Source organism: Engystomops pustulosus, chromosome 6 (genome assembly GCF_040894005.1).
Source record: "Engystomops pustulosus chromosome 6, aEngPut4.maternal, whole genome shotgun sequence".
Lineage (NCBI taxonomy): Eukaryota > Metazoa > Chordata > Amphibia > Anura > Leptodactylidae > Engystomops > Engystomops pustulosus.
The window spans coordinates 52,033,284-52,059,330 of record NC_092416.1 but is presented as its reverse complement, the minus strand read 5'-3'; the positions used below and the strand labels follow the sequence as shown (position 1 = coordinate 52,059,330).

The 26,047-nt window shown below is 43.7% G+C and overlaps 1 protein-coding gene across 1 annotated transcript in view; it reads right to left on the bottom strand.

Annotated features, from left to right (window-relative positions):
• LOC140135070 (L-amino-acid oxidase-like) overlaps nt 1-23,698 on the bottom strand; it is a 35,863-nt gene extending 12,165 nt beyond the window's left edge. Inside the window, exons 1-6 of the mRNA XM_072156088.1 lie at nt 23,624-23,698; nt 18,333-18,553; nt 17,956-18,065; nt 14,321-14,522; nt 13,742-13,807; nt 10,468-10,595 (exon numbers count right to left, since the gene is read on the bottom strand). Of these exons, the coding sequence (XP_072012189.1) occupies nt 10,468-10,595; nt 13,742-13,807; nt 14,321-14,522; nt 17,956-18,065; nt 18,333-18,553; nt 23,624-23,636 (740 nt within the window). The 5' untranslated portion in view covers nt 23,637-23,698. The remainder of the gene's footprint in view (nt 1-10,467; nt 10,596-13,741; nt 13,808-14,320; nt 14,523-17,955; nt 18,066-18,332; nt 18,554-23,623) is intronic.
• Nucleotides 23,699-26,047: the final 2,349 nt, after the last annotated feature.

Here is a 26,047-nt window from a genome sequence, read left to right as displayed (position 1 = left end):
TATGGGTACGCAGTGAAGCTCAGAAGGGAAAGAGGGGCGTTGGACTTTTAGAAGCCAAATTTGACAAACATCCTTTACATGTGTCAGGATGCATTTAGAGAGCCGTAGTGGTACCAAAACAGAGGGGAACCCCAACAAGTGTCACCATTTTGGAAAGCACACCCCTTAGAGAATTTAGCAAGGTGTAATATGAGTATTTGTCCATAAAGGTGTTTGATTTAATTAGGGCTTAAATAGAACAAAGGTGAACATTTTCTTATAAAGGTCATTGTACCCCTAATTTTTTATAGCCACAATGGATAAAAAAAATGTAATAACCCCCAAAATGTGTAAAGCTATTTCTCTCGAGTGTAGAAGTACCCCACATGTGTATATAAAATGTTTTATGGGCGCACAGTAAAAGGAAAGGGGAATGTTTGCCTTTTAGAAGCCAAATTTGAAAGAAATGTTTGACATGCATTTGGAGAACCCTAGTGGTATAAAACAGATAAGAATCCGAAAAGTGACCCTAATTTTTGAATGCACACCCCTTAGAGAATTTTGCAATGTGTTATATATGTATTTGCCCCTACAGGTGAATGATCCAATTAGGCCCTGAACATTAAAAAGGTGAAAATTTTCCTATAAATGTCACTTTACTCCTAATTTTTGTAAGCCACAAGGGATAATATATTAAATATCCCCGAAAAAGGTGTAAAACTATTTCTCCCGAGTGTAGAAGTACCCCACATGTGCATATAAAATGCTTTATGGGCGCACAGTAGAGGAAAAGAGGGGTGTTTGTCTTTTAGAGGCCAAATTTTACAGAAATCCTTCACATGTGTCAGGATGCATTTGGAGAGCCGTAGTGGTACCAAAGCAGAGGAAAACCCGAAAAGTGACCCTAATTGTTGAATGTACACCCCTTGGGGAATATAGCAAGGTGTAATATGTGGTGTAGTGTAATACACGTAGTGAAATGAGCATTTTGAACATACAGGTGGTTTCCAAATACGATGTGTAATGGAGTCCAAGATGCAAATTGCAATTATTTCTGGAAAGTTCAGTGCCCGTTATGTGGCGCCCCTTATGAGATAATCGAGGGGTATAGGGAGCAGTTGTTACAATTATTCATTTTACCTAAATTAATTCACAACAGGTTGGGTGTCAATTGTGAATGTGTTGCGTATAAGGAGGTGGAATATACCAATGGACCAACTAAACTTTTGTCACTCTGGAGGTGTCGCAGGTCTCTTAGTAGTATATAGTGTCCATCCTAACTCCTCTTTTGGAACAGACTCTTTATTGAGTCCTACCATTAGAAGCAGCCGAATTCACCGGGAAAATGCTGTCCTGGCAAAATACAGGAACATCTAAACCAGAGATACTGGGGCCCCGTCCTTCTTTTCCCAATATTAGTTTCCTAATATCTTCCTCTTGAAAATGGAGAAATGATATGGCAGGACCTGCACATTGGAACAGCTCGTAAGAGTTGTACAGCATCATCTGAACAATGTGCACGGCCAGCGCTTTTGTACCATATCTTCGTTTTTCGTAGGGAAATTATCGCCAAGTGTTTCTCTTATTCACCCTAGCGATGCCCATTGTGACGAATATTGCTGCTTTTGGCTGGACCAAATCGACCAGCCAATAGCAGCAAACATGGACAGAGGGGGGCTACAAAACCCTTCTGAACCACAAGGCACAATTGGTGGCTGTCAGGAACAGCCGCCACCCTGCCCTGATCACCGTGTCTACAGACATAGTGACCGGTATTACTGACGTCATAAGTAAATTCGCTGCTATTGGCTGGTCTGCATTGATGAGCCAATAGCACCGATCATGAACTGGGGGGGAATGCGGGGGGACGTAACCATTCTGTTCCATGGGGCAGGATGGATGGCTTTCAGGATCAGCCGCCATCTTGCCCCGATCAATGTGTCTGAATTGTGTTGGCAAGTCACTACCCGCCGCACCGTTCTATTACAACGCGCGTTGGGAATAGGCTATACAATCTTTATTTTTTAAGCAATTTAGACAAATAAGGGGTTATTTTTTGCGAGACGAGATGCACTGTAAAAAAACCTTTATTTTAGAGGGTGTTTAGCTTATCGAAGCAATTTTATTAACTTTTTTCGTGTGGAGGAAAATAAAATCATCAATTCTTGTTTTGGATTTTTAGCATTTTTTTGGGGGGGTGTTCACTGTAGCATAACAATAATATATTATCTTTATTCTACGGATCACTACGATTACGGTGATACCTCATTTATATAGTTTTATTTATATTTGTCCAATTTTATTGAAGGAAAACTAGAATAGAAAAAATTGCATTTGTTTTAGTATTGCCATTTTTATAGCGGCATAATTATAGTATTTTTTGGTTTACGGAGCTGGTTGTGAGCTTATTTTTTGCGTGACAAGTTGTTCTTTTCAGTGGTATCATTTTGGCGCTTGTAACTTTTTCGGATCACTTTTTAGAACATTTTTTGTAAAGCAATTTGATAAAAGGTTTTAATTTTTGGCAAGTTTTTGGGGTTTTTTTTTTTACCACGTTCACCTGGAGGGTCCAATTATGATTAGGATTTATTGTACAGATTGTTACGGACGCGGCGATACCAAAAAAGTGGGTTTTTTTTGTGATTTAGTGTTTTTTATACTTCATTACTTGTGTACAGGGAAATGTGGTGTTTGGGGGGACTTTCACTTTCTTTTATTATTTATTTTTATTTTAAAAAACCTTTATTTATTGTTTTAACTTTTTTTTACAGTTAATGGCATCTAAGCTTGAACAAGTGATCTTCTGATCACTTGTTCAAGCTATTTTACAGGTTACATAGTGCAATACAGGAGGCACGGACCCGGCTTCCGGATCAAGATCTCGCAGCCCCGGGCACCGGCAGTCCCGGGGCTGCGATCGGAGCAGCGGACCCCCCCGGTAAGCGGCGCGGGGGGGTCGGATTCAACTTATATTAGATATAAATGCCTCTGACACGCCGCGGTCAGCGCGACCGCGGCGTGTTAGGGGTTAACATCCGCGATCAGAGAAATCTCCGATCGCGGGTGTTAGAGGCAGGTGTCGGCTATAATATATAGCCGACACCCGCAGCTTCTGGCGCCGGCTCCGTTCAGGAGCCGGCGCCAGAAGCTTGACGTAATAATACTGCATTTTGCGGGAACGCACCTCCCGCCATGCAGTACTATTACGTCAAATGTCGGGAAGGGGTTAAGTTAAATTACATCTACCACCAGGATGAAGGATTGTAAACCAATCACACTTCCATGCTGGTGTATGCCCCTTCTGGCAGCATCTGTTCTTCTTTAATCTTCCTACGCCCTTGTTTTTAAAAAAGAAAGGCTTTTAAAATTATGCAAATGAGTCTGAGGGGCTCCAGATTCAGTAGATGTTACGGGAGCCTGGAGCGCCTCAGACTCATTTGCAAAATTTGCATAGCCTTTTTTTCTTTAAAACAAGGGCATAGGAAGATTAAAGAAGAGCAGATCCTGCCAAAGGGGGCACACACCAGCATGTAAGTGTGCTTGGCTTACAATCCTTGTTCCTGGTTTTAAATGACCTTTAAGGGAACCATTTCATTTCTTAATTTTCATAGAATTTTTTTTTATTTTTACTTTTGTCAGATTCAAGTTATTTCTGTGATCACTGGGGGGGTTTCTTTCAGTAAACAAGGGGTACCAACATTTTTGTCCACATGAATATACAGGTGAGAAGTATATATATATATATATATTTCCTGGTCGTCCTACGGCAGCACTGAATGGGTTAAGTCTCACGTCCTCCTATTGGACAGAAGATAACAATTGATTAGCAATAGAGATTGGCAGGCTGACTCCCTATAAAATACCCCTGAGCCAATGAACACACGTGTTTTTTTCTTCTGTGGAAGTGGATAACAAGAAGTTTGGTTGAGCGTTGGCTCCCTGTCCCACGGTTTGGGTGTTCCATTCCCTTGGGACCGCTGCCCGATGGCAGCTTGCTGCATAACCCGAGTGTGTTACAGGGTCACTGCACAGCACAGGATGTCTGGCTTGCTGTATGCTGATATCAGCTGTTATCACCTCAGGCAAGTATCCCTGTGTTCCCCGCTGTATTCTGTTTCCCCTGCCTTACCACGCCTGCCAGGGGTGGAGTTGGGCTTGCCGGGTGTCATGGCGCTTGTTGCATTGCCTCGGCGTCACGGTGGGGCGGTCTGCGCGTGCGCGGGGGTACGACAGAAATTCTGTCGCGCCACTTTTCTGGTGCATGCGCACGATCTGTCACACGGGCGCCGCGGGCATTGCGCATGCGCAGGTAGGAGGTCCGGTCTCGCGAGACTTATCCTGTACCATCAGACTCTCCAGGGCCCTCTAGCCATGAGGAGTATAGGTCTGAGGGGGAGGTCAGCTCAGAGGACGAGGCAGAAGCCTCTCCAGATGATTTCTATCTGTTTAATAAAGAAGGTGTTTCCAGGCTTATAAAAGCCGTGAAAGAAGCAGTGGAGTCAGATAAGGACACTGAAGATCTCTCTAAGAGAGAAGCTCTTTATTATTTCCCTAAGAAGAAAGCCAAATATTTGCCCAGCCATCCAGATTTGAAGAATCTGATGGAGGCTGCTTGGAGAAAACCTGATAGAAACCCCAACCCTGGGGTTAGATTTAAGTCTGTGTACAGATTGGATCCTGCTTTATCTGCTGAATGGGAGTCTCTCCCTAAAGTGAATATGTCTCTGGCTAAGTTAGCACTTAACTCCTTCTTTCCAGCTGAGGAGGCGACCCTCCTGAAAGATCCTATTGATAGGAAGATGGACTCCTTCATAAGGCGGGCCTATACCCATTCTGCAAATATATGTAAAACCTCTCTGGCTTCTGTTCCAGTGGCGAGGGCATTGAGGATCTGGCTAAGCCAGCTTACCAATGATGTCAGGGATGGCGTATCAAGGAAGGATATTGTAGAGGATATTTCTCTTCTCAAATCAGCGGCAGAGTTTCTTTGCGACTCTCATGTGGATACAATCAAGCTAACATCAGCCAGCCTGGCCTCCATAAATTCTATAAGGCGTGCGCTCTGGATAAAGCTCTGGCCGGGAGATGTCCCCGCTAAAACCCATTTTTGTAATCTACCATTTCAGCCGTCAAGTCTGTTTGGTCCACAGCTGGAAGAGATCCTGAAGGTCATCAATGATGACAAGGGCACTTCTTTTCCTAGGCCTAAGAAAAGAACAGCTTTTAAGTCCTTTCGTTCTAGGCAAAGATCTCCACAAGTCAGAAGACAGTTTAGAAGAGATGACAAAAGGGGTTTCAGGAATCGGTTTGTCCAGAATAAAAAACCTCATTCGGAGCCCTCCAAGAAGTCTGAATTATGACGCCAGACCTGTCAAAGTCGGAGCAAGGCTTTCCCAGTTTTCCCATATATGGGTCAAAACTTCTTCAGACGCATGGGTCAATTCTCTTGTGAAAAGAGGTTATTCTCTGGAGCTAACCAGCTTTCCTCCAGACAGGTTCTTCATCAACCGATCTGGCGATCTGATTGTTCCTCATCTTCTTCAAGAATTCATACAAAAGGGTGCCTTGGAGCCTGTCCCTTATCCCCAGAGAGGTTCAGGCGTGTATTCCAGAGTATTTCCTGTCCCAAAGCAAGGAGGATCTTGGAGGCTGGTGATAGATCTTACTTACCTCAACCAGTTTATTCTGAAGAAGAGATTCAGGATGGAATCAATCAGGACAACCATACCCTTAATCTCCAGGAACTGCTTCATGACGACAGTGGATCTGAAAGATGCGTATCTGCATATTCCAGTACTTCAGAGTCACAGGAAGTTTCTCCGGGTCGCTATACTACAGGACAAAACAGTACTGCATTACCAGTTCACGTGTCTACCCTTCGGTCTGAGTTCAGCACCCAGAGTTTTTACGAAGGTCGCCGTGGTGTTATCGGCAGCCCTCAGGTTACAAGGCATCCAGGTGATCTAGACGACTGGCTTCTGATAGCTCAAACGGAGCACTTGATGTACCACGATCTAGCAGTAGTCCTGAAGACTCTGGAGGTTCATGGGTTTGTGGTCAACAAAAAGAAGTCGTCTCTGGTTCCTGCAACCTCTCAGAAATTTCTAGGTTTTATAATAAACTCTTCCAACATGACGCTCTCTTTGTCATCAGCCAGAATTACCGCTCTGAAGAAAGCGATCAAGCATCTGATTCTGCACCCCAGGACAACAATCAGGAAAGCCATGGCAGTCCTAGGTCGAATAACCTCGGCTATAGAAGCAGTCCCGTGGGCAAAAACCCATATGAGGGGTCTCCAGGCGTCCATTCTCTCCCAATGGTCAAGGAGTCTGCGGTCCTTGGACAAACCAATGACGGTCTCAGTCCAAGCTATCAAGGACTTAATCTGGTGGTTCCGAAACCCACTATTAGGCAGATCCATCCAATTCCTTCAGCCAGTGATCCTTACGTCAGACGCATCCAATTGGGGCTGGGGCGCCCTTCTGGAAGGCCAGTGGGTTCAAAAGAGGTGGACACGGTCCGAGTCCAAATTGCCTTCGAACCTCAAAGAAATGAGAGCTGTACGTCTGGCACTTCTTCACTTCTCCAGTCTCCTACTCGGGCAAGAAGTTTTGGTCCGATCAGACAACCTGGCAGTTGTCTTCTATATCAACAAGCAGGGGGGCACGAAGAGCCGGTCCCTTGCCAGAGAGTGTTCCCTCCTGATGACCTGGGCCGAGCAGACGGTTCACAACATCTCAGCGATTCATATCAGGGGAGTTTTGAATGTGCAGGCGGATTGGCTGAGCCGCAATCCAGTCAGACCTTCGGAGTGGTCTCTGAACAAACAAGTGTTCCAACAAATTGTCCAGAAAATGGGTCTTCCTCAGATAGACCTGATGGCGTCGAGGTCAAACTCTCAGCTTCCCCAGTTTTGCTCCCTGTACAAGCAGGAGAACCCAGTAGTGGTGGATGCACTCTCATTCGACTGGACAGACCAATTTCTTTACATATTCCCACCGTTCCCTCTCATTCCGAGAGTGTTACAGAAGATCAGGAGAGAGAAAACGACAGTTATAGCCGTGATTCCGTTTTGGCCGAGAAGGACCTGGTTCCCTCTTCTCCTGTCATTGTCAAAAGGGGAATTCTGGTTTCTCCCTCCCCGAAAGGACTTGCTACTCCAGAACGGGTTGATTCACCCCAACCCAGCACCTCTCCATCTGGTGGCCTGGAAGCTGAAAGGGGGAATCTAAGAAGGTCGGGGTTTTCGGATGAGGTTATTGACACATTGGCGGCCTCTAGGAAACCGAAGACGTTAAAAGTCTACCAACGTGTCTGGGGAATCTATAAGCAATGGTGCTTATCAAGAAGAGCTTCTTCTACTCATGTTCCTTCCCTCCTTCAATTTCTGCAGGATGGCTTAAAGAAGGGCCTGAAGTTTAATACACTGAAAGTCCATTTTACCGCCATTAATTCTTCCTTAGGCGGAATCTTCTCTGAGAACCTGTTGGTCAGGAGATTCTTCAGGGGTCTGAAGAAGTTAAAGCCTACAGTTATGTCACCTCTACCGTCTTGGGATCTTTCCATTGTTTTAAAACATTTATGTCAAGAACCATTCGAACCAATCTCAGATATCCCTCTGCATCTTCTCTCCTGGAAGACTGTTTTTCTGGTGGCCATTTGTTCTGCAAGGAGGATTAGTGAAATCCAAGCCTTCTCCTGTAAGGAACCGTATCTGAGAGTCATGGAAGACTGCATAATTCTTCGTACAATGCCGGGTTTTCTGCCAAAAATACCTTCTCAATTGGCTTTAAATCAAGAGATCTTCCTTCCTGTCCTGGGTACAGATGCCCCGGAAGAAGAGCAAGGGAAGCTTCAAACCCTGGACGTAAAAAGATCAGTTCTCGCCTATCTCCAGAGGGCAGAAGCTTTTAGGGAATCTGAAGCCCTGTTCTTACAGTTCAGAGGTCCTAATAAGGGAAAACGGGCTAGTAAGTCTACCCTAGCCAGATGGATTAAAGATTCAATTTCCATGTGTTATGATCTAGAAGGCCTTCCATCTCCTCTTAATTTGAAAGCACATTCAACGAGGTCAACGGCTGCTTCATGGGCGGAAATATCCCATATATCCTTGGATCAAATATGCAAGGCGGCAGTATGGTCGGGTCCTTTAACCTTCGTCAGGCACTATAGGCTCAATGTGGGCCCGGGGTAGGCTCGGCCTTCGGCAAGAGTGTAATTTGTTCGGCTGCCTCGAAGTAACCCACCCCTTATGTTCTACTGCTTTTCAAGTCCCATTCAGTGCTGCCGTAGGACGACCAGGAATATCGAAATTTGCTCACCGAAATTTTGGTTTCCTGTAGTCCGTAGGCAGCACAAAGATCCCCCCCCAATAAAAAATACTTATTGCTGCATAAAAAAACACGTGTGTTCATTGGCTCAGGGGTATTTTATAGGGAGTCAGCCTGCCAATCTCTATTGCTAATCAATTGTTATCTTCTGTCCAATAGGAGGACGTGAGACTTAACCCATTCAGTGCTGCCTACGGACTACAGGAAACCAAAATTTCGGTGAGCAAATTTCGATAATATTTATACACAAGATAGGAGTAGTAGCTGTGGTATACTGGATAAAAGTAGTAGTACTATGCTGTATCCATATATACAGGATAGGAGTAGGAGTACTGAGCTCACATATACAGAATATGAGTAAGTGTACTATGCTGTGTCTGTATATACAGCATAGTAATAGTAGTATTACTATACATTAATAGTAGTACATATATACAGGATAGGGCTGTATCCCATATATACAAGACAAGAGTATTAATACTGTGCTGTAGATATATATACAAAATAGGCATAGTTGTATGCTTTATCCTTATATACTGGATAGGTGTAATATTGTTGTGTTATAATCCAGTTTAAGATATGTGTAGTATTGCTGTGCTATAGCCTAGTGTAAGATAGGTGTAGTAGTGATGTTCTATACTGTAGTGTAGGATAGGTGTAGTAGTGATGTGCTCTGATCTACATTAGGATAGGTGTAGTAGGATGCAGCTGAAAGAAGTGGGACGAGCACTAACCCAAAATTATGTTGTATATTCTCTTCTGAATTCTTCTGAATCTTATCAGCTACTGACCAAAAGGAAAGTAAAACACTTAGTTACAAGAATTCACTTAAGTCAAGACGGTCATTCCCCCCTGGGCCTAAGATTCAGCAGAATCTTCAGCAGAATTCAGAAGAGAATATAAAACAGAATTTGGGGTCAGTGCTCTTCCTACTTTTTTCAGCTGCGTACAATTTGGATGACGTTTCTTCTGGGGATCGAGCACCCACTATGTTGTTATGGACTATATACCACATTATTCCTGTATAGAAAGTCCTCTCCGAGTGTCCAGAGACACAGCTGGGCTGTGGAACAATGTCTTCCAGCAGTAAGTATGAAGGAGGAACTTCTGGAGGGGGCACAGTAAGAAGGGGAACTTGTGAAAGGGGCACAGGCAGAAGGGAGAGCTGCTGGAGGAGTTACAGTAGGAAAATGGAACTACTGGAGGGGGCACAGTAAGAAAAGGTAACTGCTGGAGGGGGCACAGTAAGAAGAGGGAGCATCTGAAAGTGGCACAATAAAAAGGGTTGGGTTGCTGGAGGGTGCACAGTAAAAAAGAGGAGATCCTGGATGGGGCACAGTATGGAATATGAAGGGGAGCTGCTTGGGGGCACAGTGAGAAGGGGATCTGCTTGAAGGGGACAGTATGAAGTATGATGGGGAGCTGCTAGGGGGCACAGTGTGAAAGGGAGCTGCTGGGGGCACAGTGAGAAGGGGAGCAGCTGGCGGGCACAATATAAAAGGAACAGCTGGGGGGCACAGTATTAAGTTGAGCTTCTGGGTGAACACACTATGGAGTTGCTGGCGGGGGACAGTATAGAGGGAACCTGTTGGTGGGACCACAATAAGGGGAACTATTCTGTGTTGGTGTAGAGTAATGGGGAATGAGAGTGAGAGTGCCAGAGACCAACAGCCACTGGAATGAGAGTGCCTGAGACCGATAGTCACTGGAATGAGAGTACCCCGAGACCAACAAACACTGGAATGAGAGTGCCATAGACAGACAGTAACTGAAAGGGACTGCTAGAGACAGACAGTCTCTGAAAGGGACTGCCAGAGACAGACAGTCTCTGAAAGGGACTTCCAGAGACAGACAGGCACTGAAAGGGACTGCCAGAGACAGACAGGCACTGAAAGGGACTGCCAGAATCAGACAGTCACTGAAAGGGATTGCCATAGACAGTGATCGAGATGGTTAGTGACAGAGACAGTCTTTTATTATCCCATTCTATTTTGTTACAGCTAAGAGCAGTTATTTACTATCCCGGGTAACGTCTACCTACAGCTAGTACTTATTAAATCTTGCATGGGCAACCCTGACAGTGGTAACAATATGGTCATGGTTGGAGGAATACAATCATGAGTCTACTAACATTGATGAACAAACTTATTAACTTTACCCAGTGTTAGTAAGGAGAGTCAATCCTGATTCCAGGAAAGATGTAAAGAAGTTTCCATTATCATTCAATGAGTGCCCCACCATTCTTATAGCTTCTGCACTTAGATGCCCTTCATCCACCAGGAAAGACTGTGTAAATGAAGCATAAAACAAATAAGTTACTGCTATACCATCCAGAATAACATTACCTGAAATCTTTCATCCAGCAAGGGGAAGTACCCAAAAATAACCCCATGACACTGCCATATAGCCACTTCAAGAAACTTATGTGGTGCCAGTGTTCTTGTGCACCTAATGTTGTCCTACAAAACTTTTCGCCTAAGGCTGGGTTCACATCACGTTTTGTACCATACGTCATAAGGACATGTGGTATATGTCGCCTGCGGACCCCCTTCTGAATGCAGGGGGTGGTGTGTACATCGGCTGCAGCCTTCAATTGTTCCCCCAGTGATGTCACAGTTCTAATATGGACAGTGACGTGACCGGGTCCTACCTACTGCTGAGTGACACATTTGTATAGAGGCTGCGGGGAGAGATGCAATATGCTGCATCCACTCTCCATTGCCATCCTTTGCCTGCGCAATATATATCGCTCAGGGGGAGGCTGCAGGATGGAAAGATGTAGCTTACTACGTCTTTCCATCCTGTTTTTTTATGGCAAACATAATGGGGCAGATTTATCAAGCAGTCTGAAAGTCAGAATATTTCCAGTTGTCCATGGCAACCAATCACAGCTCAGCTTTCATTTCACCAGTGCTCATGAATATTTTAAAGGGGAGCTGTGATTGGTTGTCATGGGCAATTGGAAATATTCTGACTTTCAGACTGCTTGATAAATCTGCCCCACAGTTTAGTGGCCAGACAGAGCCCCAACCATGCCTCCGTCTGCCGCTATTTGTCAATGTATACTCTTAGCGTACACTTTGGTTGAGTTCCCGACGTATCTGCTTAGCTTCTACAAAAAACGTGATGTGAACCCAGCCCAAGTTGGGTTGTCTAGAGGGAAGTTAAACTATTTCCAAAATATTATAGAATAGGTGTTAACATGACAATTTGGGTCTTTTGCAGTATAGGCTTTACCTCAGCAACTCTGAATTTACCTCAGTACTGTCACGGGTGCCCCTGCGACCCACGTTCAGGGTTGCGGGTGGACCTGTGCCCCTCAGTGTGCGGGACCCCAAGTTGTGCAGGGGCTTAGTTACCCAGTGTTATCTGCACATTGAACTCATGCCGACTTAGTTCATCACGGAGTGATACAAGGTGGCGTTTATCATCAGTCTCCTCTCCGGAAAGGCCCTGGCCTGGGCTACCCCTCTTTGGGACACAGACGATTCGGTCATGGCTACTCAGACGGCATTTCTGGCGGAATTCCGGTCTGTGTTCGAAGAACCTACACGGGCCTCCTCTGCGTTGCTGAACCTGCGTCAAGGCGACTTGTCTGTGGGAGAGTATGCAGTTCAGTTCCACACCATGGCCTCTGAACTTGCCTGGAACGATGCAGGCCTGATCGCCACCTTTAAAAAAGGACTCTCAGCTCAGGTCAAAGCTGCTTTGGGTGCTCCTGACCTGCCGTCTACTCTGAGTGGTCTCATCACACTTGCCACTCGGATTGACGTGCGGTTTAAGGAGCGCACTGAGGAAGTACGCTACGAGCACCCACAACTCAGGGTTAGATGTTTTCCTCGCTTGGCACCTGCCTTCCAAAAGTCGATCCAGCCTCCGCCTGTATCTTCTGCCGAGGAACATATGCAGCTGGACAGAACCGACTCTCCCTCCAGGAGCGCTCCAGACGACGTCTGGGGAACCTCTTCCTGTATTGTGCCAGCCCAGAGCACTTCATCGGGACTAAGGTTATTGGGAGAAGCGTCCCTAGGTGTAAGCAAAGCTCCACGCCTGACTATTCCTGTGCCCCTTAGCGTTGGCACCTGCACCCAGATCCAGGTCTCTGCTTTCTTGGACTCCGGTTCTGTGGAGAACTTTGTGGATTCCGCTCTTGTCTCCCGGCACCACCTCCCTGTGGTCCTTCTCGAGAAGCCTCTGGTCATCTTCTGGTCAAGTACCGCACTGAGCTAATTTCCCTGCAAGTCAGTGCTCTGCATAAGGAGAGGTTGTCCTTCTACGTGCTGCCACACTCTACCTCGTCCCTCCTTCTGGGTCTTTTGTGGCTGCATCTTCATGCACCTGTTCTCAACTGGTATACTTGGTCTGCGTGTATACGGATCATAAGAACCTCTGGTATCTCCAGACAGCCCAACATCTTAACCCTAGGCAAGCCTGTTGGTCGCTTTTCTTCTCACGCTTCGTCCTATTGATCCACTTTTGTCCTGTGGAGAAGAATATCAAGGCAGATGCTCTCTCTTGGGCCTCTGATGTTAGTGGGGAAGAACCGGCTCCTCGGCATATCATCCCTCCTGAATGGCTGGTTGTGGCCTCTCCAGTGGACCTCCGGCAGCTCCTACCGGGCAATACTTATGTCCCACCTGCCCTTCGGAAGAAGACTTTGTCTTGGGGACTTAGCTCTCGTGTGGCTGGGCATCCTGGTGGTGCAGCGCTCTGTAGCCCTCATTTTCCGTTACTATTGGTGGTCTGGTCCAAGACGTGCAGGATTTTGGGGGTTCCTGCACCTCCTGTGCTTGTAATAAGCCATCACGCCTCAAACCCGCTGGTCTCCAGACCCAGCTGCCCGTGGAGTCACGTGGCCATAGACTTTGTCAAGGACCTTCGATCTTCCTCTGGGAATACCGTCATCTGGGTGGTAACTGACGGGTTCTCAAAAATGTCTTATTTTGTCCCGCTGCCAGGTCTGCTGTCTGCCCACCCGTGCATCCCCGCGGCCCCGGCTCCCCTCAATACTTTACCTGTCTCCATTCCTGCTCCGGCAGCCAGCCGTGCACTGTCTGCCAGGACCTCCTGTTTCTGACCCCAGATTGGACTTGCCATTGCATCTCTGCCGCCTGCTCTGACCCTGTGCCTGAACCTTACAACGAGACTGTCTCCTGCAAAGGTACCTCGAACTTGGCTGCCATCGCAGGCTAGTTGCACCTGTGGAAGGACTTGGTGGCATCCCGCTGCAGCAAGACCATCCAGCTTTGCGGCGGGCTCTGGTGGAGACCAGGTGCCCCTTTATTTTCCTGCCCCAGGTGTCGGCTAGTACCACCTCCCGTGGTGGTCCAGAGGATCCACAGATCCCACATGAAGTACATGTGTCTGCATAGACACTGGGTAGATGATGGGAGTGTGTCTATACATGTGATAAATGACTTGTACTGTGATACCTGTTTGGAGGCTTGATCAAATTCATCCAGCAATGCAGAACAATTTCCATTTGCTCTTGCAACAACCTGAAAAGAAAAAAATGTATTTGTTTGGGAACATTTCTGATGTGTCCCTTATTAAAGCTGGTGGCATACAATGGAGGATATGGGGCTTGATTGATCTGCACATCACTAAGAAGAGCATTAAAGGGGCAGGCAGGTCTTCAACCATGACTAGGATGGATATATAAATACAGTGGTGGGCATATAGGGTAGTAGAACCCATAGCAAAAGTAAAATATCCGCCTTTTTAACAGGTGTTTGACACCACCATGCTGCTAAACACCCACAGGATGGAGTCTGAGGGTCCCAAACCGTTTTTTCAGGAAATGGGCTGCATTATACTATCAGTTGCTAAGAATCGCTGATCTCTAGGGTTGTTGGTAGTTATGCCACACCAATTAAATATCAAAGATCTATACTATGGATGTGTGTTCTACAGTTTTTGTCTAGAAAACCTCTTGATTGCACCTCTAAATGGATCCATGAATGGGAACATGTTGTCATATTGGGCAACGCAATTAGAAAAGGTGTATATACCTTGTTTAACAGCTGGTAATACAGTTCATTTATAGATTTCCCTTCTTCTTCTGGTGTTAGCTTAAATCCAAACAGATTTGGATTCTTCGCGACATCCTTTTGCACTTGTCTGATATTGTTGTAAAAAAAAATATTGTCATCATCTGATGAAATAAAAGGGTTGAGCTTCAGACCGAACTGTCTAATGTATTCACGTAAAATCCTGAAAGGGGGAAGAACAGAACATCATCATGTTGAGCCCTTACAGCTTGGGACTACTGTATATGGGTGTTCTCTAACAAACATTGTCCAATCTGACTATGTGTAATTGTGGAGTTCAGAAAAAGATTTTTTAAAAAACCCTATTAGGAAATGGCTCCTTGGTCAAAGCAATTTAGAAGTGACCCAGATATACTATGTAGTCTGCACCAGAATTCTGGCATAGACTGCACATACAGTTAGGGCCAGAAATATTTGGACAGTGACACAATTTTCGCGAGTCGGGCTCTACATGCCACCACATTGGATTTGAAATGAAACCTCTACAACAGAATTCAAGTGCAGATTGTAACGTTTAATTTGAAGGGTTGAACAAAAATATCTGGTAGAAAATGTAGGAATTGTACACATTTCTTTACAAACACTCCGCATTTTAGGAGCTCAAAAGTAATTGGACAAATAAACATAACCCAAACAAAATATTTTTATTTTCAATATTTTGTTGCGAATCCTTTGGAGGCAATCACTGCCTTAAGTCTGGAACCCATGAACATCACCAAACGCTGGGTTTCCTCCTTCTTAATGCTTTGCCAGGCCTTTACAGCCGCAGCCTTCAGGTCTTGCTTGTTTGTGGGTCTTTCCGTCTTAAGTCTGGATTTGAGCAAGTGAAATGCATGCTCAATTGGGTTAAGATCTGGTGATTGACTTGGCCATTGCAGAATGTTCCACTTTTTTGCACTCATGAACTCCTGGGTAGCTTTGGCTGTCTGCTTGGGGTCATTGTCCATCTGTACTATGAAGCGCCGTCCGATCAACTTTGCAGCATTTAGCTGAATCTGGGCTGAAAGTATATCCTGGTACACTTCAGAATTCATCCGGCTACTCTTGTCTGCTGTTATGTCATCAATAAACACAAGTGACCCAGTGCCATTGAAAGCCATGCATGCCCATGCCATCACATTGCCTCCACCATGTTTTATAGAGGATGTGGTGTGCCTTGAAGTGCCTCCAAACTTTTTTCTTCCCATCATTTTGGTACAGGTTGGTCTTTGTCTCATCTGTCCATAGAATACTTTCCAGAAGGGAGCTGGCTTCTTGAGGTGTTTTTTGGCAAATTTAACTCTGGCCTGTCTATTTTTGGAATTGATGAATGGTTTGCATCTAGATGTGAACCCTTTGTATTTACTTTCATGCAGTCTTCTCTTTACTGTTGACTTAGAGACAGATACACCTACTTCACTGAGAGTGTTCTGGACTTCAGTTGATGTTGTGAACGGGTTCTTCTTCACCAAAGAAAGTATGCGGCGATCATCCACCACTGTTGTCATCCGTGGACGCCCAGGCCTTTTTGAGTTCCCAAGCTCACCAGTCAATTCCTTTTTTCTCAGAATGTACCCGACTGTTGATTTTGCTACTCCAAGCATTTCTGCTATCTCTCTGATGGATTTTATCTTTTTTTTCAGCTTCAGGATGTTCTGCTTCACCTCAATTGAGAGTTCCTTTGACCACATGTTGTCTGGTCACAGCAACAGCTTCCAAATGCAAAACCACACACCTGGAATCAACCCCAGGCCTTTTAACTACTTCATTGATTACAGGTTAACGAGGGAGACGCCTTCAGAGTTAATTGCAGCCCTTAGGGTGCGGTCACACGTTGCAGTTAAAACTGCATCGCAATTAAATGTAAAAGACATCAAATCAACAGGTGAATGACATTTGTGGAACAGCTTTCTCCTTCAGGGTGCGGTCACACGTCGCGTTTACCGCATGCGTTAAAAAACGCATTGGAATAGCTGGAGAGTGATTTGCCTAATTAAACACCTCTTAACACTTGTGTTTACAAAACGCATGCGTTAACCGCGATGTTAACGCATGCGTTAACAATGCGTTAACAACCGCATGCGTTAACCGCGATGTTAACGCATGCGTTAACAATGTGTTAACGGTTGCATTTTGTAAACAGAGGTGTTAGCAGCTGTTTAATTAGGCAAATCACTCTCCAGCTATTGCAATGCGTTTTTTAACGCATGCGGTAAACGCGACATGTGACCGCACACTCAAAATCAAATTCACCCGTTCAGTTCATGTCTTTCACCTGTGAAATTGACAAAACTGCACCTAAAACCACCTAATAACTAATTGCAATGCAGTTTTTACTGCAACGTGTGACTGCACCCTTAAAGTCCATTGTCCAATTATTTTTGGTCCCTTGAAAAAGAGGAGGCTATGTATTACAGAGCTATGATTCCTAAACCCTTTCTCCGATTTGGATGTGGAAACTCTCATATTGCAGCTGGGAGTGTGCACTTTCAGCCCATATTATATATATAATTGTATTTCTGAACATGTTTTTGTAAACAGCTAAAATAACAAAACTTGTGTCACTGTCCAAATATTTCTGGCCCTAACTGTAATTACTTGTGCAAAGTGCTTGCACTTGTATGTATGAAGTAATTGTGTTAGTATTGTGACACAGCTGCAGTGTACACGCTGCAACACAATACCGTGCACAGAAAGGGGCATTGCAGTGTGTTTTCGCATCAGCCGTCATATTTATGTCGGCAAGCCCGACGGAAATGTGGAGCATGGCACATTTTTTGGAAAAATTCTGGTGCACACAGTTCATGCACTTTGGGCACTTGCAGTGTGCGATACATTCATGAAGACCGCGATCCGTTCTTCGTGAATGTGTCACATAGTTCAGTTTTCCTCACTAATAGTAAATCCTTCCCTGAATTACACAGGCAACATACTATCTACCCCACATTTATCAAAAACAGTGTAAACTTTGCTAGGTGTATAGTGTGCAGAGGGCGCCAGATTCGGGATTTGTGGCGACCGTTCTTTTTGAATCTGGAGCCCCCTACAGTGCTCTGACTGCACTAACTTTTTTTTGGTGCACCTTTAACATAGGGCGTTCAACACACTTCTTTCGGATTCTGCATGATAAATTTGGCGCATGGTCTGACTGTGCACCAGAATGCATGCGACACATATGTGTTGCGGACTCTTCTTAAATACCTGTGCAAGCAGTTTGCACTGAAGAGAATGTTCAAAGACAGAAAACTGGCGCAGGGGCTTTAATAAATCTGGGCTGCTGTCTTGAATGGGCACTGTGTAATGCTTAGTTTCCCCTGTGGAGGCGCTGCAGGAAATCTGAACATCTTCTGCCAGGTTCCCCACAGATCATAGGAAGAAAACACTTTCTAATAAGATGGTCTACCAAGTAGACGGCTCTGTACCTTCCTGTAATTTTATGGCAATGGGCTGCAATAGACTTGAGATGGTTTACTAAGGACTCTTTTGATTTGTCCTATGCAGGGAAGCACATAGGGGACACTTTGCACTTCACATGCAGATGGCCGTTTTCAGATTAAAAACCAACGGAGAGGTTACTATTAATAACTGATCTCCAAATGAATCTGCAACTCTGTTACCTATGAGGTAGTGGTATACGCATGGGTCCAAGTTCTCCATACCAGCCCTCTGGATCTCTATGAGTCCTTATACGACCTCCAGGACAGTTGTCAGCTTCCAGCACAGTTACCTAAAAGCACAATGCATATGATATTGGCACCATTTTGGCTTTGTAGAGCAATTACATAGTATATAATAGGGACCAGTGTATACAGCAGAGGGCCATGACTTGGTCTCAAAGTAGCTTTTATTAGCTCCTGCACACTGTAAGGCCTTTTCGCATAGTATGACTTTTTGTGGCACAACATCATTTAGGTAATATAACCTGTCAGTGAGGAGTGTAAGAAATGTAATCCTAAATATTCAGTTTATGAGAGTTTATTCATAGGCATCTTACCATGTACCCAGCATCTCGCAATGTTTTAGCTGCGGAGAGTCCAGAAATTCCAGCACCAACAATCACAATGTGATAGTGTTTATGTGTCTTGGATGAGGGTAATCCATTTTTGACAATATTCAATAACTCATCATATTCCGGGTCCATAAGGCATTCTTCTAAAGTGCTCAATTCAGTCTTTGCGCTAGCAGCCGATATCCAAAGTATCAGGGGAAGAAATACTGTGGTAAAAGGATATCATCACAATAATGCAGGTTATCACATATGGTATCATATGATGTGGGTAGTCACTTGTTTGGTTCATTTGTTTTAAAGGCTATGCACACCTTTACCAACTTTTTTATTTTTTTCCTATTATATTTATAAAAAGGCTACACATTTTTTAATATAAACCATATTATATAACAACTGCTGTTTAGTGCATTGGTAATACCCAATGATGTTGACAGGACTTGCCTTCCATTTAAAGGGAACCTGTCACAAGGAGACCCATTTTTAGCACTCCCCAGTCCCCACAAGCATAGTACATACACTGTCAAAGTGTTTTTGTATAAATTGGTTTTACAGGAAAAAAGATATGTTATATTGTACCTTTTATTAGCATCTGCTGTTTGACTAGGCAGTTGCCAAGTGGGATGGTCTGGAAAGGAGCAGCCCCCCCCCCCTTGGGGAACAGCTACTCCATGTGACCTTTTCAAATATATGAAAAAACCCATCACTTGGCTTAGCGACGCCCCCTGCTCCTCTACAGCCAATCCAGAGTGTGGGGAGTTATTCATATATTTGAAAAGGTTACATGTTTCCCAAGGGTGGGGGGAACTGCTCCTTTCCAGCCCCTCCCATTAGGCAACTGCCTAGTCACACAGCAGATGCTAATGAAAGGTACAATATAACATCTTTTTTTCTGTTAAACCTATTTTTTTATACAAAAACACTTTGGCAGTGTATGTACTATGCTCTGCGGGGACTGGAGGAGTGCCAAAAATGGGTCTCCTGGTGACAGGTTCCCTTTAATGTGTATGAAGACCTTGAAACATGAATTTCAGTTTTTCACTACTATGGGTCTAAGAGATAAGCTGCTGCCAGGTGATTTTGACAATAGCTTTTTTTTTCCTCCCAGTTTAGTTCCAGATGTGAGCCATGCATGTCAGAGCATGGACAAGTCCCAGCACAGACACCAGCAGCACTGGAGTAACTATGAGACTTCTTGCAAAAGTCATGAATTGCACGGTGTTGCACTAGCAGCAGTTCTGTGTTTACACCAGATTAATGTAAAGGTGGAAATAGCCCTGTGAGACTTTTTAACAGTAAAAAACCTCAACCTTTGAGACTTTCTTTACTCCAAAATAGCCTAGAAAAACAAATTATAAATAACCCCCAAAGTGAGAGTCTCCAATATGTTCTAACAAACACTAGTGCCTATTGCTGCACTCGAGCCCTCGCTTTCCTCTCACTTTTTAGTTTCTCCTTTGCTGGGGATTGAGTAATACTACAAGATCAGCAGTTTTCACAGGTTTTCAATTGAGGAGACTGATACAAAGGCACGCACAGGCTATGCCCCTACCCTCAGTACCTGGACTCACTACACACTGCTGGCAGGCAGCCAGGCAAATCTGAAATAAAGTTTTATAAAGTACTGAAATGCTTTAGAATGCTGACCAAGGTATTTTATTTTTGAATCAACAAAGCATAGGTCTTGGAATCTATCACCTAAAAAATTGCATTCCTGTTGACAGGTTCACTTTAAAGCCATTGAATATATATTTGTCCAGCTTCAAGGGGCTTTATTACCAGATTTTTCCCCACTAAACTACCAGAACCCTCAAGTAGGGTAAGAGATATCCTTTCCAGTATTCCTGGTACGATAAAACTCACCCATTAACGTATAAAAAAATCCTCTCCTAAAGGAAACCTACCATTTGATTTGATGCAGTATGAACCAGACATCATACCTTGAGAATGCTGTAGCTACACTGATGCAGGATCATATCTTGTTTAACCCCTTATCACCAACACTAGTTTTCAGCTCAATGACCAGACTTGATTTTTCAAATCTGACATGTCTCACAATAATTGGTTATAACTTCGGAACGTTTTAACATTTCCTGGTGATTTTGAGAATGTTTTCTCGTGATACTTTGTACTTCATGTTAGTTATAAAATTTAAGTGCTAAGTTTTGCGATTCGTTCTGAAAAAAAGTGAAAATTTGGCAAAAGTTTGTAGAAATTCTTCATTTTCCAAGTTTGAAATGTTTTGCTTTCCAGACAGGAAGTAAAACTACCCAAAAAGCTTGATAATTAACTTTTACAGAATATCTGCTTTATGTTGGGATGATATTTTATGCTTCCGGTCATTTTTCTAGGATGTTATGAGGTGCAGAACTTTAGGTGCGATTTTTCTCATTTTCATGAAAGTTGCCAAAACTCACATTTTGAGGGACAACTCAGCTTTCAAGTGACTTTGAGAGGCATAAATAATAGTAAAACCACATAAATCACTATAGAAAGTTCACCCCTCAACGTATGTAAAACAATTTCTATTAAGTCCATTAACCCTTTAAGTGTTTCACACGGGTTAAAACAATATGGACCTGCGATTTAGAAATGATGGAATTTTTTTGGAAAATACATTCATTTAGGCCAAACTGACAGTTTCAGAATAAATTAAATGATGAAACGCACTGCAACGTTTGATGCCCAATTCCTCCCGAGTTTACTGATACCCCATATGTGGTGGTAAACTTCTGTACGGGTGCACGGACGAGTATAGAATGAATGGAGGCGCCATTCACAACAGATTTGTATTGTCACATTGTACTACCTATACATTTTAATTTTTTTTGTTAATGCAAACATATGAGGGCTTATTTTTTATGGGATTAGATACAATGTATAGATAATTCATTTTGGGGGTCTATAGCTTATTCATGAGATTTTATTAACTATTTCAAGGGGGACACAAACAAAATCATCAATTTTTATTTTGGATTGTTAGCATTTTTTTCCCCCGCTCACCGTAACATAAAAATAATATTTTATCTTTATTCTCTGGTTCACTACGATTGCTGTGATACCTCATTTATATCATTTATATAGTTTTTCTTATCTTTGCTCAATTTTCCTGAGCAAAACCAATATTGGAGAATATCACATTGTTTTTACTATTGACAAATTTTTAGGGCTATAACTTCTGTAATTTTCTGTTATCAGACCTCGTTGAGGGCTTATTTTTTGCCCAACATTTTTTGTGATGGTGTTTGATGAAAAATTATATATTACGGGAAGTTTTTCGAGTTTCTTTTTTACGTCGTTCACCGAGCAGGTTTAATATTGATTTAGATTTATTGTAAAGATTGATACGGACGCGGTGATACCAAATATGTACGTGTATTTGTGTTTTATATACTTTATTTGCATTTCATGTGTAACTGGGGAGATTATGGGACTTTTATTTTATTTAATTATGTAATTAAATGATTTCATCTTTTTTTTTTAACTTTTTCACATTTTCTACTTCTTGGCTTCAACAAGCGATCGTCCAATCGCTTGCTCAAGCCTTTACACTGCAATACACTTGTATTGCAGTGTATAGTGAAAGTAATTGCAGTGTATAGTGAAAGTAACTGAGCATGCTGCCAGGAAGGCAGAACCCAGCGAGAAGAGGAGCAGGAAGCCCAGGGTCACTCGTCGGAACCCGGGGCTGCGGCAGGAGGGAACGGATCCCCCGGTAAGCACACCGGGGGGTCCGATCCACGGGGGACACACTTGCACGCCGCGGTCATGCTCCGATCCCGGGTGTTAGTGCCGGGTCTGGGCTGTAAGATCACAGCCCGACACCGGCACCAGCGAGACCCGGTGTCCCGAAATCTTCTTCTGACGCGCTGCAAAAGAAAGGCGTACGCGTCAGAAGAAGTACCCTTAATGGCCACCGTAAAAAGCCGATAATCCCTGTGCTGAGTGGTTTTGCTAAAAAAACAATTATAAAATTATAATATTGAAGCTCTGTCATGGGCTCGCCTTTTCCTCTCACATTAGTTATGCACTGCACCAGAGGATAATGCAATCACTGTTCCCCCTGCCAGGCAGAATAATCAATTGCTATACCATCCCCCAGTTCCTGTGTATGAATGATCCAGCTCAGGTTGATTAATCCTGTCTTGGGTGTTCAGTAAGCTTGTGTGTAATGTGGATCCAGCTTTCCCACGGTCCTGAGTTTTTTCATCAAAACCGCTCAGCAAAGGGATTAAACAATATATGATTCTGCATCTATGTAGCTATAGCATTCTCAAGGTATGTTTGGTTCATAATGCATCAAATCAAATGGTAGATTTTCTTTAAGTCATGTGCAAATGAGCTGAGAAGAGTGACCATTCACCTGAGATAATTCATTTTTGGTGGCTGTAGTGAAAGTATCACTTCAGACAACCCTATGTTGGGCTCGTTTATGAGATTATAACCTTTTAAAGCACATTAAATTTGTGGTTTGTTGAGCTAGTTAAAAAAAACATGAAACTCGGTTGAATTTGAGCTTCAGATAATGGTGCTATTCCCTTTTATGTGCAGTATTTAACTACCTATTTCTCCAGTTTGGAACTCAGAGTAGGTTGTGATTTAAACAATGAGATCTTCATCCAATGTCAGATAGTTCTATAGTTCTATAGAGGAATATATAGAGGAATCTGAATTGACACTCTCCCTGCAGCCTCTAAGAATAACTTATCTCAGACAAAAAGTGGCTCTTCTTGCATAGGACTTTGGATGTAGTTGTTTAAGTAAACAAATGAGATTTCACATAAAACAGTGAATTCTGTATTTATATTGCCGTTGTTAACACAGTTCCGTACCATACCGTATACTGGCCATATAAAAATATAGAGCATGTCCTATTTTTTCCCGTATTTCAGTTCTGTATGCCCTAGAAGTCTATGGGGACGTATAAAATATGGGTTACATACGTGCTGCATACGGATGAAAAACGTCACGTATATAGGGGCTCACCTACAATTACATGTTGCACAAATTTTCAGCCTCCTCTTTTAGACTCTTTCTGCTGTCTAACTTTTTAAACGCTTGGAGAAGTAAAATCCCTTTATGATTCCTCTTTATGTTCACTGAGGCGTCCATAAGAAGTAGCTACCTGGGATAAAACATGACTGCCAATTTTTCAACCCCAATCCAAAACTTTCTTGTCATTGGTCAAGTGCCTATTGTTTCTTTCTTCTTACCTGCCCTCCTATAAGATATTTAGCGATATACAAAAGAGAAGTAACAAAGGAAAAGATACCACATACCAAACATGTCCATCTCTTCCTCTACTGTAGGGTTCCAATGTGAGTGTCCATTGGGTAATGATTCTTATATAGTCAGCAATTCAGGAAGGTGGGAGGGACCTCGGCTGTTTTGAATAATTAGTTCCAGGTACTATGCATCTAGTTATGAAGTGACACACAATTTTATCAAGGGTTGCATCACACAGATTGCCTCAGGTACAAATTCTTAGTTTACATTTTAGTTTAAACTAACATTTTGGGATTATCCTGAAGAAGAGATCATTCTTGTCAAGCCAGAAATATTTGTCCAAACACTTCTTAAAGGGAAACTACCACTACAAATCTACCTATAAAGGTAGATCGGGTGGTAGGTGGATCAATGGGACGTGAGGATAGCCCTTTTAAGGGCTAATCCTCACATCCCCGCACTTTTTTGTTAACTTTTATTAAACTTGTATGCAAATTTTCTTATGCGGCTACTGGGGTGTGGAGTAGCCGCATCTGAGGTTACATGGCGCGGCTACTCCACGCCCCGGTAGCCTCTTTTCCCCTCCTACTCACCATCTTCGGCGACGATGCTGCATGCGCAGACGGCAGGATCGTCGGACGAGGGCGCGCAGCTACGAGGAGCTGCGCGCCGAAGATGGTGAGGAGGGGAAAAGAGGCTACCGGGGCGTGGAGTAGCCGCGCCATGTAACCTCAGATGGGGCTACTCCACGCCCCATTAGCCTCATAAGAAAATTTGCATACAAGTCTAATAAAAGTTAACAAAAAAGTGCGGGGACGTGAGGATTAGCCCTTAAAAGGTAGATTTGTGGTGGTAGGTTCCCTTTAACTATAATACTGCCCCCTATCTACAAGAATAGTTCATAAACTGAGTGAGATCTTGGAATGATCCTGATGAAAAGATGATTCTTGTCAAGCGAGAAATATTTGTCCAAACACCTCTTAACTATAATACTGCCCCCTATCTACAAGAATAGTTCATAACCTGAGACCTTGGCATGATACTGATGAATAGATCATTCTCGTCAAGGCAGAAATATTTGTCCTCTTGAAATCCCAACATAAATGCATTATTGAGTCTGGGTCCAACCATGAGTTTTGCCCACTCACGGTTGTGTCTGTAGACGAAACCCATAGTTCATGGTTTATGTTACATAGCTGAATTGTTTATAAGATATACACATTTTTGTAATAAAATACCAAAATAGGGATAACATAGGGTTAATGAAGTTTAAATCAAAAATATAATTTTTCGCTCTTACATATTCTGATTTTTAATGTGTACCACACCTAGAAATATCAACATGCAGAACCAACAGTAAAAGATTAGATGGTATTAGGCAGATTAGGCAGTATCAATAAAGATGAACTGCTGCACTGAAAGATAACAATAAGTTATTAAGGTAAGATTAGGGTAACATTAAATAGATAAACGTAACGCTTGCCAAAGACAAGCTATTCCTCTAAAGTCAACAATAAAGGTTTAGGTAGCATTAAATAATTAGACATAATGTAGCACATTTACTTACCTGGCCGCCGGAGTTCAGGAAGTACGGAGTGTCCGACGATCATGCACTGTGGTGCGATTCACTAAGATCGTGTGCCGATATCCTGCATGTGTCGCTTCCCCACTCAGGTCCGACAGAATTCACCTTCTTCTTCCCGGTGTATGTAAGTGCATTGTCTAGCGACACAAATTGAATCTTCAATCCTGCGCTTAGTCCGAATCAGTCGGATCGTCCCGCCCCCCGATTTCTGTCGCATGAAAGCCAGTGCGGCTGCGCCAAAATTCGACCCCCTGTTAAATACTTGTCTTAGCTGCGCAAATCCCGAAAAACCGTGAACAGTCCGACGAAAGTACTATCCGCCGCCCTTACTAAATAAGCCCCAATGCCTGCCAAAAACCCGGAAATACATCGTTACACCAAATGTCAACACATACCGTATATGCCGGCGTATAAGACGACTGGGCGTATAAGACGACCCCCAACTTCTGCCCTAAAAATATAGAATTTGGTATATACTCACTGTATAAGACTACCCCTCTCCCAAATGAAAAAAAAGTCTGCTTAAAACTTTGCAAAACAAACAAGAGAGCAAGTGCCTGTGATCATGTAAGCTGCGATATTAATGAAGATCCGACATGCTTCTGTAAGTGCCGCCTGTGACCCCCAGCTCTGTGACGCCGACCGCTGTGACAGGGCGGCTGCATTAGCATACAGCGCGCCGCCCCGTCAGCGCGTACTAAGCCTCTTATAATGACTGAGAGGCGGACTGCCGCGCATGCGCGGCGGTCCCAGGAAGCGGCTCTCTGCGCGCTGACGGGGAAAAAAAACACCTCACACAGTGCGGCCCCCGTATATCCGGCGTATAAGACGACCCCCCACTGTAGCCATTATTTTAAGGGGTTAAAAAGTAGTCTTATACGCCAGTATATAC